This window comes from Solea solea, chromosome 3 (genome assembly GCF_958295425.1).
Source record: "Solea solea chromosome 3, fSolSol10.1, whole genome shotgun sequence".
NCBI lineage: Eukaryota > Metazoa > Chordata > Actinopteri > Pleuronectiformes > Soleidae > Solea > Solea solea.
Window position 1 is genome coordinate 23,999,923 of NC_081136.1, and position 12,767 is coordinate 24,012,689.

At 39.5% G+C, this 12,767-nt stretch overlaps 2 protein-coding genes across 2 annotated transcripts; both read left to right on the forward strand.

Moving 5' to 3' along the window:
* Positions 1–3,362: 3,362 nt before the first annotated feature.
* LOC131456052 (extracellular calcium-sensing receptor-like) lies at positions 3,363–4,250 on the forward strand (the record flags this gene model as incomplete). The annotated part of the gene is made up of 1 exon (XM_058624028.1): positions 3,363–4,250. A coding segment is annotated over one exon (888 nt), but the record flags the coding sequence as incomplete, so codon positions are not given.
* A 5,093-nt stretch (positions 4,251–9,343) lies between these two features.
* Positions 9,344–12,166, forward strand: LOC131456053 (vomeronasal type-2 receptor 26-like; the record flags this gene model as incomplete). Its single annotated transcript, XM_058624029.1, has 2 exons — positions 9,344–9,899; positions 11,850–12,166. Coding segments are annotated over 2 exons (873 nt in total), but the record flags the coding sequence as incomplete, so codon positions are not given.
* Positions 12,167–12,767: the final 601 nt, after the last annotated feature.

Here is a 12,767-nt window from a genome sequence, read left to right on the forward strand (position 1 = left end):
TAATAAATAGTGTTGAGTTGTGGCTTTCCATTTTCTAATTTCTACAATCAAACATCAAAATGCCAAAGGAAAACATTAATAATAATTTCTACAAAGTCATTAAGTACAAATCACTATCAGATGGGATCTTATTTGGGCCCTGCCCCTACAGCTTCACTTCCTCCTCTGCACTGATCAGTGGTGTTACAAGATTAATCAACAGGGACACCTGCAAATCAATAAAACGTGGTGATATTGTGATAAGACTGCACTCAGATGAGGAGATGAGCTAGAGAAAAGTCATGAGGATATTTTTAGACACCAGCCTCATCTTCCCAACGTTGTATTTTTGCTTCTCCTCTGCTGTGTCCTCCTCTCTTTATTCCTCTTCTTGTCAGTTAAAGGAAAAGTTTAATTTAAATGGGATGCACAAAACTGGAGATGTGATTCTTGGTGGACTGTTTTCAGTCAGCATAACTTCAACTTTTCCTGACATGCCTTTTACCTCAGAGCCGCAAACGTCTCACTGTTACGGGTGAGTATGTGAGGGAAACAGCACAAAGCTGATGAAACACAAGTCTATAAGTAGACTGTATGTTTGATTAATATAAAATACTTACAGTGTGTATACATACCATTTTAAGTCATGTTATGTTTGCATTAACGTTTTGTTTTTGTGTGAACTATTTATCTGACTGAATTCATAATATGTAGTTGTGAAACATGTAGCTTTGTATACTGACTATTTAGTGTGTTTTTTTTATGGTAAACACTTGTGTTATGTTGTTAGGGTTGATATTGTAGGATTCAGACAGGCTCAGTCCATGGCCTTTGCTATTGATGAGATTAACAGAAACTCCAACCTGCTGCCTAATGTCACTCTGGGATACAGTCTGTATGATAACTGTCTTCAACTACGGATTGGATTTCGTGGAGCACTGACCTTACTCAGTGCTCAAAAAGAGCAAGTTACATTAGAGGAGAGCTGTGTCGGAACTCCTCCAGTACTAGGGATTGTGGGTGGTTCAACTTCTACACGTTCAATTGCCATATCCACAGTCTTAGGTTTGTACAGATTGCCTCTGGTAAGTTTAAATAAATTAAATCTATGAACGTAACAATCAATGTTAAAATATTTTTTTTGAATATTGAATAAAAGAAAGTCTGTATTTTTTGCAGGTGAGTCATTTTGCCACATGTTCCTGCCTGAGCGACCGACAAAGGTTCCCATCTTTCTTTAGGACGATCCCGAGTGACGATTTTCAGGTAAATCTATCCTCAAAATTCTGATAGAGAAAAATGTATATAGAGCAAGGACACATATGTTTGAATTAACAATATCCAATATGTTGTATATCACTAGTCATATTATGTTTTTCATTTACAGCATTGTCTGGTGTCAGATATACAACATTTAAAAACAGTGATTAAACATCAGTCTTTGATGAACCTGTTTAACAGGATTTCTAGTGAAAGATGATTCCAGCCTGTGCACTAATCCCTCTGCTCTGTGTCCACATAGGTGAATGCTATGATTCAGATTCTAAAACACTTTGGTTGGACTTGGGCAGGTCTGATCATCAGTGATGATGATTATGGATTCCACGCTGCCCGATCCTTTCACTCTGATCAGGGTCCAGCTGGTGAAGGTTGTCTGGCTTACACAGAGATTTTGCCCCGGGGTGACGACCCTGCTGAACTAAGGAGAGTAGTGGATGTGATGAGGAAATCTACAGCTCGAGTGGTGATTGTGTTTTCAAATAAGAGTCGCATGATTAATCTCATGAAAGAGGTCAGTCCTTAAAAAGATTTGTGACCCAAACATTTCACTATAAACACAATGCAAATCAATCATAATGTAATAGCTGCAATTTGTAAAAAGTAATACTGATTGCTATGATTTATTGAATTTTACTTTTGATTGTGTCTAAAACATAGGTTGGTGTATGACATCACCTGTGGAAACTATATCACATGTTACTGCTATGACAATGATGAATGAATTGGGATGAATGTTTTTACTCGTTATTATGCAACAACAGGTGGTGAGGCAGAATGTGACAGGCCTGCAGTGGATGGCCAGTGAAGCCTGGACATCAGCTGTTGTGCTCCAGACTCCTCACCTCATGCCGTACCTGGGTGGAACATTGGGCATCGCCATCCGTCGAGGAGAAATACCAGGGCTCAGGGACTTCCTGTTACAAATACGTCCTGACCTACATCACAACAACACAGATGAAAACAACCTGGTGAGAGTTTCCCTCTGATTTGGTATATTTAGGAAAAAAAAAAATTGAATTCAAATTAAGATGCACTATATTGCAGGTGAATCAGTTTTGGGAACAAACATTTCAGTGTAAATTTGCACCACCTCCAGCAAGTTGGGTGGAAGATGGAGGAGAATTGTGCACCGGACAGGAAGTTATAGAGAATGTGGAGACTGAGTTATTGGATGTTTCAGACCTCAGGCTGGAGTATAATGTGTATAAGGCTGTGTACGCTCTGGCGTATGCTCTTGATGACATGCTGCAGTGTGAGCCAGGGAGAGGACCTTTCAGCAACAACACCTGTGCTCATTTACAAAGACTGGAGCCATGGCAGGTGTGATATAACTTTAGTCAATTCCACGTGATTCATTGTATTTCATTTGGAGTGTGAAATGTAAAGAAATAATAGACTAAATCCTATTTCTGGAATTCTAGTCAAATTTAATGTATAGAAATCACTACACTTTCAATGTCTACACAAACAATTGATTCAAACATTATGTTTGTCTGAACTCGATTCTACTTAACATACTTAATTGTCAGTGTGTTGTGTCCCTAAACTGGATTTTCATAGATTATACATTACTTGGAAAAAGTCAACTTCACCACAACATTTGGTGATCAAGTGTCATTTGATGAAAATGGTGATGCCTTACCTGTATATGACATCATGAACTGGGTGTGGCTCCCTGATGGAAGAACTAAAGTTCAGTATGTGGGTGAGGTTAAGAGGTCAATCTTCAAATTTGAAGAAATCAAACTGCATGAAGACAAAATCTTCTGGAACTTTGAATCCAAACAGGTTAGTTATTACTGTTTCAGACTACCATCTCTATACCTCAACCATTATAGATAACTCCAGCGAATATTATAATTTTTTTCTCCACACAGCCTCCTCGGTCAGTGTGCAGTGAGAGCTGTCCTCCAGGTACCCGCATTGCCAGAAAGAAGGGGGAACCTAAGTGTTGTTTTGATTGTGTCCCTTGTTCTGAGGGAAAGATCAGCAATATGACTGGTGAGTGTAACATTTTAAACACCACAATTCAGAGATGTTGTTTAAACATGTATCTCATCACTTTACCGCTTTTCTCAGACTCCATGGAGTGCACCAGTTGTCCAGAAGATTTCTGGTCCAGCCCCCAGCGTGACCACTGTGCTCCTAAGAAAACAGAGTTCCTCTCCTACCATGAGCCTCTGGGTATCTGCTTAACAACCACCTCACTGTTGGGCACATTTATCTGTGTTGTTGTTCTGGGCATCTTCATCCATCATCACAGCACACCTATAGTTCGTGCCAACAATTCAGAACTCAGTTTTCTTCTCCTGGTTTCACTCAAATTGTGTTTCTTGTGTTCGTTGCTCTTCATTGGACGACCTAGATTATGGACTTGCCAACTAAGACATGCAGCATTTGGCATCAGCTTTGTGCTTTGTGTCTCATGTATCCTGGTGAAAACCATGGTGGTTCTGGCTGTGTTCAGGGCCTCCAAACCAGGAGGTGAGTCCAGTCTCAAGTGGTTTGGTGCTGTGCAGCAGAGAGGGACAGTTCTGGTTCTGACTTCTGTTCAAGCAGCAATCTGCACTGTCTGGCTTGTCTCTGCTTCACCAATGCCTCATAAAAACACGCAGTATCACAGTGACAAGATAGTTTATGAGTGTATAGTTGGGTCCACAGTTGGTTTTGCAGTTTTACTTGGTTATATTGGTTTACTGGCTGTCCTCAGTTGTTTGTTAGCTTTTCTAGCAAGGAATCTTCCAGACAGTTTCAATGAGGCCAAACTCATCACTTTCAGCATGCTGATCTTCTGTGCAGTGTGGGTGGCCTTTGTCCCTGCTTACATCAGCTCACCAGGCAAATATGCAGATGCAGTGGAGGTATTTGCCATCCTAGCCTCCAGTTTTGGCCTCTTGGTGGCGCTGTTTGGACCCAAATGTTATATAATCCTGTTGAGACCAGAGAGGAACACAAAGAAAGCCATCATGGGTCGATGCATTGGATCATAGTAAATGCAAGAGAATACGTTAGTCAATTCTAGCTAAAATGTACATGCAAAAATGCAGCTAAAACAATGTTTTAATATATATATTTCAATATTATGTAAACAAAAAAAATGGTTAAAATGGTTTCATTTAAATGTAAATTACTTCAGGATCACTTTTTTTTGATGACTTTTCTTAATTTTTTTAATCACTTGACAGCACTAGTATCAACTCTCTTTCCTCACCAGCTCCTCAGCATTACGTGTCAGTTAGACAGATATAACCACAGTCCGAAAATGGCCTCATCTTTCCTTTAAAAACATCTCATTCAGCTCCCTGTTCAGTTAGTACCACATGCATAGGCAATGGTGGTGAACACACCAGAAAACAGTCCACTGTTTTCCATATTTATTTATGTTATCTTAATGTGGTGTATCTTCAATGCCCAGTCAGCGCTATTGGCTACTGTAATCCCCAATCGATATGGCGACAAGACCCTACCTTGCAGTCCGTTTTCACCAGAAATATGTAAATATGCTATCTCATGCTCTGAAACCATGTCATGAGGACATACATAAAGGTCTTAGTTGTTTTTGGGGAGGTTAACATGCACTATTAAAATCAACAAAGTCAAATCTGGAACAACTGGATTATATTCATAGCCCCCACAAGAGCAGACTTTATTTGATCTCACTGATAATTTTGTTTTATAATTTACTTAGTTATTTTCTGACTGGTTATGTAGGATTTCTTAAATGACAGCAGCAGCAGACATCAACCATATAGTTTCATGTAAACTATCTACAAGTTGTATTAGAGTGAACATGTGAATCTCATCTGGCTATGTCTATCCCAAGTAAACATGTGTAAACATGTGTTGTACCAGAAATTGTGTTCATTGCAATGAATAAACATTAAATTGATGTTTACTGAACCTCTGTCACATTACAATTAAAGATATTATACTGTGATTGAATTAGCCTATCTCACACACACATATTTACAGATAGTATGGATTTACCTTTTGAACCTGGTGAAATTTAATGTAAAACATACAGTAAATATTCACACTTACTGTACATAAGACATATGCATATGTATTTTATTTTGCTGTCACTGTAATAATACAAAAATATCTCTGCTGTATGCTATTCTGTGCCAACTCACTACTGATATCTACTGGTAGAAATAAGTACTGTCCTTCAAAATCTGTTTTAAATTATATTAAAATAATGTTAACCAGAAAAACAATGGTTGGGGTACTGAGTTTGACTTTGAATAAATTATATTTAACATTTGAATGAGAAAACTAAGAAAAAATTAAAGACGAGGCTTTGAGAACAATTCCAAAGTTTTTTATGTAATTTGGAAAATGATAGCAACAGATTGAGTATCTAAGTGCTAGTGTTTTACAGGAAAATACCAGAAAAAAATGGGGTTTTTTTTAGGTTTGTTTGAAGTGTAGGCACTGTAAAATGCACATTTTTAATGAATAGTGTTGAGTTGTGGCTTTTCATTTTCTAATTTCTACAATCAAACATCAAAATGCCAAAGGAAAACATTAATACTAATTTCTACAAAGTCATTTAGTACAAATCACTATCAGATGGGATCTATTTTGGGCCCTGCCCCTACAGCTTCACTTCCTCCTCTGCACTGATCAGTGGTGTTACAAGATTAATCAACAGGGACACCTGCAAATCAATAAAACGTGGTGATATTGTGATAAGACTGCACTCAGATGAGGAGATGAGCCAGAGAAAAGTCATGAGGATATTTTTAGACACCAGCCTCATCTTCCTAACGTTGTATTTTTGCTTCTCCTCTGCTGTGTCCTCCTCTCTTTATTCCTCTTCTTGTCAGTTAAAGGAAAAGTTTCATTTAAATGGGATGCACAAAACTGGAGATGTGATTCTTGGTGGACTGTTTTCAGTCAGCATAACTTCAACTTTTCCTGACATGCCTTTTACCTCAGAGCCACAAACGTCTCACTGCTACGGGTGAGTATGTGAGGGAAACAGCACAAAGCTGATGAAACACAAGTCTATAAGTAGACTGTATGTTTGATTAATATAAAATACTTACAGTGTGTATACATACCATTTTAAGTCATGTTATGTTTGCATTAACGTTTTGTTTTTGTGTGAACTATTTATCTGACTGAATTCATAATATGTAGTTGTGAAACATGTAGCTTTGTATACTGACTATGTAGTGTGTTTTTATATGGTAAACACTTGCGTTATGTTGTTAGGGTTGATATTGTAGGATTCAGACAGGCTCAGTCCATGGCCTTTGCTATTGATGAGATTAACAGAAACTCCAACCTGCTGCCTAATGTCACTCTGGGATACAGTCTGTATGATAACTGTCTTCAACTACGGATTGGATTTCGTGGAGCACTGACCTTACTCAGTGGTCAAGAAGAGCAAGTTACATTAGAGGAGAGCTGTGTCGGAACTCCTCCAGTACTAGGGATTGTGGGTGGTTCAACTTCTACACGTTCAATTGCCATATCCACAGTCTTAGGTTTGTACAGATTGCCTCTGGTAAGTTTAAATAAATTAACTCTATGAACGTAACAATCAATGTTAAAATATTTTTTTGAATATTGAATAAAAGAAAGTCTGTATTTTTTGCAGGTGAGTCATTTTGCCACATGTTCCTGCCTGAGCGACCGACAAAGGTTTCCATCTTTCTTTAGGACTATCCCGAGTGACGATTTTCAGGTAAATCTATCCTCAAAATTCTAAATGAGAAAAATGTATATAGAGCAAGAACACATATGTTTGAATTAACAATATCCAATATTTTGTGTATCACTAGTCATATTATGTTTCTCATTTACAGCATTGTCTGGCATCAGGTATACAACAAGTAAAAACAGTAATTAAACATGAGTCTTTGATGAACCTGTTTAGCAGGATTTCTAGTGAAAGATTATTCCAGCCTGTGCACTAATCCCTCTGCTCTGTGTCCACATAGGTGAATGCTATGATTCAGATTCTAAAACACTTTGGTTGGACTTGGACAGGTCTGATCATCAGTAATTCTAATTATGGATTCAAAGCTGCCCAATCCTTTCAATCTGATTTGGGTCCAGCTGGTGGAGGTTGTCTGGCTTACACAGAGATTTTGCCCCGGGGTGACGACCCTGCAGAACTTAGGAGAATAGTGGATGTGATGAGGAAATCTAACGCTCGGGTGGTGATTATGTTTGGATATGAGAGTCACATGATTAAGCTCATGAAAGAGGTCAGTCCTTAAAAAGATTTGTGATCAAAACATTTGACAATAAAAAAATGCATTTCAATAATAATGGTACAGAATTTTACTTTTGATTGTGTCTAAAACATAGGTTGGTGTATAACATCATCTGTGGAAACTATATCACATGTTTCTGCTATGACAGTGATGAATGAATTGTGATGAATGTTTAACTCGTTATTATGCAACAACAGGTGGTGAGGCAGAATGTGACAGGCCTGCAGTGGATGGCCAGTGAAGCCTGGACATCAGCTGTTGTGCTCCAGACTCCTCACCTCATGCCATACCTGGGTGGAACACTGGGCATTGCCATCCGTCGAGGAGAAATACCAGGGCTCAGGGACTTCCTGTTACAAATACGTCCTGACCTACATCACAACAACACAGATGAAAACAACCTGGTGAGAGTTTCCCTCTGATTTGGTATATTTAGGAAAAATATTGAATTCAAATTAAGATGCACTATATTGCAGGTGAATCAGTTTTGGGAACAAACATTTCAGTGTAAATTTGCACCACCTCCAGCAGGTTGGGTGGAAGATGGAGGAGAATTGTGCACCGGACAGGAAGTTATAGAGAATGTGGAGAATGAATTGGTGGATGTTTCAAACCTCAGGCCAGAGTATAATGTGTATAAGGCTGTGTACGCTCTGGCGTATGCTCTTGATGACATGCTGCAGTGTGAGCCAGGGAGAGGACCTTTCAGCAACAACACCTGTGCTCATTTACAAAGACTGGAGCCATGGCAGGTGTGATATAACTTTAGTCAATTCCACTTGATCCATTGTATTTCATTTGGAGTGTGAAATGTAAAGAAATAATAGACTAAATTCTACTTCTGGTATTCTAGTAAAATTTAGTGTATAGAAATGACTACACTTTTATTGTCTACACAAACAATTGATTCAAACATGTTTGTCTGAACTCGATTCTACTTAACATACTTAATTGTCAGTGTGTTTTGTCCCTAAACCGGATTTTCATAGATTATACATTACTTGGAAAAAGTCAACTTCACCACAACATTTGGTGATCAAGTGTCATTTGATGAAAATGGTGATGCCTTACCTGTATATGACATCATGAACTGGGTGTGGCTCCCTGACGGAAGAACTAAAGTTCAGTATGTGGGTGAGGTTAAGAGGTCAATCTTCAAATCTGAAGAATTCAAACTGCATGAAGACAAAATCTTCTGGAACTTTGAATCCAAACAGGTTAGTTATTACTGTTGCAGACTACCATCTCTATACCTCAACCATTATAGATAATAAGCGAATATTGTTTCTTTTTTCTCCACACAGCCTCCTCGGTCAGTGTGCAGTGAGAGCTGTCCTCCAGGTACTCGCGTGGTCAGAAAGAAGGGGGAACCTGAGTGTTGTTTTGACTGTGTCCCTTGTTCTGAGGGAACGATCAGCAATATAACTGGTGAGTGTAACATTTTAAACACCACAGTTCAGAGATGTTGTATAAACATGTATCTCATCACTTTACCGCTTTTCTCAGACTCCATGGAGTGCACCAGTTGTCCAGAAGATTTCTGGTCCAGCCCCCAGCGTGACCACTGTGTTCCTAAGAAAACAGAGTTCCTCTCCTACCATGAGCCTCTGGGTATCTGCTTGACAACCATCTCACTGTTGGGCACATTTATCTGTGTTGTTGTTCTGGGCATCTTCATCCATCATCACAGCACACCTATAGTTCGTGCCAACAATTCAGAACTCAGCTTCCAGCTGTTGCTGTCACTTAAACTCTGTTTCCTCTGCTCCTTGCTTTTTATTGGACGACCCAGATTATGGACTTGCCAACTAAGACATGCAGCATTTGGCATCAGCTTTGTGCTTTGTGTCTCATGTATCCTGGTGAAAACCATGGTGGTTCTGGCTGTGTTCAGGGCCTCCAAACCAGGAGGTGAGTCCAGCCTGAAGTGGTTTGGTGCTATGCAGCAGAGAGGGACAGTTCTGGTTCTGACTTCTGTTCAAGCAGCAATCTGCACTGTCTGGCTTGTCACCGCTTCACCAGTGCCTCATAAAAACACCCAGTATCACAGTGACAAGATAGTTTATGAGTGTGTAGTTGGGTCCAAAGTTGGTTTTGCAGTTTTACTTGGTTATATTGGTTTACTGGCTGTCCTCAGTTTCTTGTTAGCTTTTCTAGCAAGGAATCTTCCAGACAGTTTCAATGAGGCCAAACTCATCACTTTTAGCATGCTGATCTTCTGTGCAGTGTGGGTGGCCTTTGTCCCTGCTTACATCAGCTCACCAGGCAAATATGCAGATGCAGTGGAGATATTTGCTATCCTGGCCTCCAGTTTTGGCCTCTTGGTGGCGCTGTTTGGACCAAAATGTTATATAATCCTGTTCAGACCAGAGAAAAACACAAAGAAAGCCATCATGGGTCGAGGCATTGGTTCGTAGTAAATGCAAGAGAATACATTAGTCAATTCTAGCTAAAATGCACACACAAAAATGCAGCTGAAATAATGTTTTAATATATATATTTCAATATTATGTAAACAAAAAAAAATGGTTAAAATTTGTTTCATTTAAATGTCAAATTACTTCAGGATCACTTTTTTATGTGTATGATTCTTTCGATGCCCTGCTCAATGGACGGACCATTCAGATGTATCACTAGGGGTGTCAAATGAGTGTGTTAATTGCGATTAATTAATTACAGTCATATTTAGCGTGTTGTGTTTGTTAATCGTGTAAATCTAATTCATCTCAAACTCTACTTGTTCTGTATGCGATTTCAAAAATGCCCCGATGGCACCATTAATAAAGATATGCCTTCTGTGTAAAATGGCATTTGCTTACCACCGAAACAGCTCAAGTTTAGCCTACCACGTCAATGCAAAGGCTACTTCATAGACCTTTTCGAGAGCTACGTCACAGAAATGTGCACATACAGTTTTGGGTCAGAAAACATACTCAGCCTGGAACTAGTAGAAGTAGTAGAACTACTACAAGTTTGTACAAGTAGAAGTGGAACTCGTCGACAGGCTACAGGCTAGGAATGTTTGTATACAATGAAAGGGTCTATATGGACCTGATGATTTTATTTGTATTTTCTAATTATTTGGAGTTTGACAAAAGACCACAGCAGAATTGTAATGGCTGTAACTGTTCAAGTTTGTTTAAACAATATATGACTTCATAAAGCCACTTTTTGTTATATACATCAATCTTTTGATCTGCTGTAAGAATGAATTTTAAACAAAATACATCAAGTTAAGCGCTTTTCTCAGCAATGTTTATGTGAGATTGAAGAAGAGTTTAATCACATTTTTACAGATCATAATTAATTAATCTCTCAATTGCTTTAATCACTTGAAAGCTCTAATGTCAACTCTCTTTCCTCATTAGCTCCTCAGCATTACATGTCAGTTAGACAGATATAACTATAGTCCAAAAATGTCCTTGTCTTTCCTTTAGAAATATATCACTCAGCTTTCTTTTCAGTTAGTACCACATGCATAGGCAATGGTGGTGAACAGATGTCCTCCATAACAGAAAGTCCACTGTTTTCCATATTTATTTATGTTATCTTAATGTGGTGTATCTTAAATGCCCAGTCAGCGCTATTGGCTACTGTAATCCCCAATCGATATGGCAACAAGACCCTCCCTTGCAGTCCGTTTTCACCAGAAATATGTAAATATGCTATATCATGCTCTGAAACCATGTCATGAGGACATTCATAAAGGTCTTAGTTGTTTTTGGTGAGGTTAACATTAAAATTAACAAAGTTGGCTTCAGGTTTAGACGGGATGGCAGCTTAGAAAGAGAGCTCTCGAACTATCCAGCGAAGTAGAGGAAAACAATGAGAAGAATGACGTCAAAAAAAGAACTGGAGAGGTAAAAAGTCGATTATCGAACAAGCTGAAGACGACGAGATGCTGCTAACAGAAGAAGCTAACTATGATGGCCAGGGACAGAGAATGTGGATGAACCGGTAAGCTTGATGATGATACTGGAAGAACTAAGAGGCGTTGGGAAAGAGGTGAAAGAATTTCGGAAAGACACAAAAACTCAACTACAGAATATAAGTGGTGAGCTGGACAAGACCAACGCGAGGCTCAACAAAGTGGAAGCCAGGGCATGAAGATAAGCTTCAAAATACAGAGGAGATATTACCCAAGATGATAACAACACAGTAAAAGCTCCAATTAAAAGTGACATCCTTGGAGGCCTACTCGAGAGGAGACGCTCAGACTATACGGGGTCCCAGAGGGAGCGGAATGCAATCTATGACCCATTTTGTGGAGAGGCAACTTCTGAAAGAATCTCAACATCCCCTCATCAAGAACACTACAGATCCAGAGGGCGCACAGAGCGTTATCATCTCCCCCACCAGATGGCTCACAGCCCAGGTCGATCCTTGTAAAATTCCTGTGGTTCACCATTAAGGAAGAAGTGCTTAGTCTGGCGTGGCAGAAGAGAGGTTTTATGTGGAACAACAACAAGATAAACCTCGACCACGACTATCCTCCGGAGATCATGGCCATGGGGAAAGAGTATGCAGAGGCATGGAGGATCCTGAAAGATAAAGATCTGCAGTTCCGGACCCTCTACCCAGCACACCTGAAGGTGTCCTACGAAGAAGGGCCTAAAATCTACAGTACGGTGGAGGAAGCGACAGCAGATCTGGTGAGCCGAGGGCTCCCGGTTTAAGGGAATAAACCCCAGCAACTCTCAGAGAGAAACTACAGAACATGTTCGATTTTGAAGAACCACATCCTACAGGAGGGAGTAATTCCTGACTGCAGACCTCTCGAGGCTCTTCCGGGCAATATCCTCAAGTATAAAAGCTGAGTCCAATCTGTCTAATCAGTTCCCCAGCGGACAGGGGTCTAATGTGTCAAGCTGGGGAACCCCTGGTTGACCTACACACCCCAAGTCTGGCAGAAGGTCATCAAAACTTGTGATACATAGAATGTTGAGAATATTCAGATGGTTCAGATTTGCTTATGACTCAGATTTTGTTCCTAACAACAGTCCTTTCACTTACTCAAAAAAACACTGTGCACAGCTTTGAGACCTGCAATTACGATCATATATTGACCCTGAATGTAACTGACCTTTCAGATGTTGAATCAGAATTTGACCACATCCTGAAAAATGACATGACTATCAACCTTGAAGATGTACACAGCTCTTTCCAATGCTAATGCTAACAACACTCTATACATTAAAGGTAAATGGTTAAGGGAATTGGGGATTAAGATTTCTGACGAGGTGTGGGGCAGTATCTGGTCCTTCCAGTGGTCAACAT